The 2,167-nt window shown below is 43.2% G+C and overlaps 1 protein-coding gene across 1 annotated transcript; it reads left to right on the top strand.

The window, feature by feature from the left end:
- Nucleotides 1-221: 221 nt before the first annotated feature.
- On the top strand, nucleotides 222-926 carry LOC104416980 (putative calcium-binding protein CML19). Its single transcript, XM_010028310.3, has one exon. It carries the CDS (start codon nucleotides 428-430, stop codon nucleotides 857-859), a length of 432 nt encoding a protein of 143 aa, XP_010026612.1. The 5' UTR covers nucleotides 222-427; the 3' UTR covers nucleotides 860-926.
- The last annotated feature ends 1,241 nt before the right edge of the window (nucleotides 927-2,167 follow it).

The following is a 2,167-nucleotide window of genomic DNA, read 5'->3' as shown; positions in this document are numbered from 1 at the left end:
GTTTCATCCAATTGAAGATTCATCCCACCTAGTGTTTTGCGGAACCGTCGACGAAGTTTCCTTTAATCAAGTGGAACAAGACAATCCGCACGTAGCGTAGACAGGGTTGAAATTCCATGATGCCTTTTTTGGCGGCCGCTTGAAAACCCATCGCCTTGTCAAGCTTGCGTCCGCACAGAAATCTATTCTGTCCTTCCTCTCTCCTTCTCTCTCTCTCGACTTTTTTTTTAAGGGAAATCTCACAGCAACTTCTGCGCTCTATCCCCGCTGCTCTCTCTTCCGTGCCTCACGCGGTACACTTACCATCTATATAAGCTCCATGCTCGACCATGCAAAATCTCAACTCCGCCTTCGCTCCTCTCTTCTCTTGGTTCTGTCTTTCTTAGTTCTAGCTGAGTAATCTCGCTTTTCGGTGTAACGTCATAACATGGTGAGGCTAGCTGAAGCTGAACAGTACGAGCGTGTGTTCCGGTGCTTCGACGAGGATGGAGACGGTAAGCTTTCGCCTTCGGAGCTGAGGCGACATGTGGGCTTGACCGGCGGAGAGCTGCTCCTGAAGGAAGCGGAGGTCACGGTCGAGTCACTGGACTCGGACGGCGATGGCCTCCTGTGCTTGGAGGACTTCGTTGGGTTCATGGAAGGTGGGGGCGAGGAAGAGAAGATGGGCGACTTGCGAGAGGCGTTCGGGATGTACGTGACGGACGGGTGCGGGTTCATCACGCCGAAGAGCCTCAAGAGGATGCTCTCTAGGCTCGGGGAGTCCAAGGCTGAGGATGACTGCAAGGCCATGATACGTCATTTCGATCTCGATGGAGACGGTGTGATCAGCTTCGATGAATTTAAGGTCATGATGATGTAGACATTTCCCTGTACATGAGCTCGAATTATTGTTTGATTTCATATTATGGAACATCCGTTCATATTGAGCTGTTCTTCTTGCTTCATTTAAATGAGTTTCTCCGACATTTACAGTTCAGGCAATTTGCTAACTACCCACCATCTGAACAGCTAATATGACTGTTTTTGTTGGAATATAATACGCGAAAACTACATGATCTTACAATTTACGTGAACACAAAATTACCAGAGAAATAAACGAAAAAAATAATAAGGATATCATAAATTTATGTGATTCGGTCCGAATATCGGTACTTACGTTCATGGGAGAGCTAGCAGCAAATAATCCACTATAATAAGATAATCAAAGTTTACAATCGTTCACACGCTTGGGTATTTCTCACATCTAAATTTAACTCCAAACCCAATGTATTTATAAATAAACAACTCACTTAGATATAAATTCACTGCATAAAATTACTGTGCATTCAAGCTCGAAACAAAAACACGCGCAACTCTCTTCAGCTTGACATGTGCGGGTTGCGGCTCCTTTTCCTTATTCTACTTTCGTAGGGCTTCGGCAGCACAACCTCTTGGAGACGTTTGCTTTGGAGATGTTTGCCTTGTATATATGTAAAAGTCAAAGTCTTGACTTGGGCTCAACACCCTTTTTTTTGGGCTCCACGTGCAAGACTTCCTACACGCAGCTCTCTTTTCTCTTGTAGGGTTTCAGCCGCTCTACGTGCGGCTCTCTTTCATCAACGTGGAATATGTGCGCCCAAAGTCAAATATTTGACTTTGGCCCCAACCATGGATAACTTGCACGAATTCAACTCCTCTGGATAGAAGAGGAAACTTTCACTCATTTTATTTAATTTTCCTCGTTTGTACAGCTATAAGGAGTCCAAGAAAAATAAGGGTTTCTTCATCCAATTTTAAAATCTACTTGAAAAATCTGTATTAACAAATTCGATTTAACAAATCGTTATCTGAATTCAAACTCGAGACATTAATTTAACAATTCTCCACATTCACTCGATGTTTGAAATCAAGTTATAGTGCTCATCATCCATGCCGTTCTCCCAACACCTTGATGAGCGCTCATTCTCCATAGACGCTAATAGAGCTCAAGCAGAGCTTGAGCTTCACCAAAGAAACAGACGTAGTCATTATGTTTGTCGGGTTATTTGCTGTAGCAATCTTTTTAATAATAACATTACCCTTAGTTAAGACATCTCGGATGAAGTGGTACCTGATATTGATATGTTTCATTTGCTCGTGATAAACTAGATTATATACCAAACATATCGCACCTTGGTTATCACAGTGT

This window comes from Eucalyptus grandis, chromosome 2 (assembly GCF_016545825.1).
Source record: "Eucalyptus grandis isolate ANBG69807.140 chromosome 2, ASM1654582v1, whole genome shotgun sequence".
NCBI classification, from domain to species: Eukaryota; Viridiplantae; Streptophyta; class Magnoliopsida; order Myrtales; family Myrtaceae; genus Eucalyptus; species Eucalyptus grandis.
The sequence above is the reverse complement of the archived record's forward strand: the minus strand, read 5'-3'. Positions and strand labels throughout refer to the sequence as shown.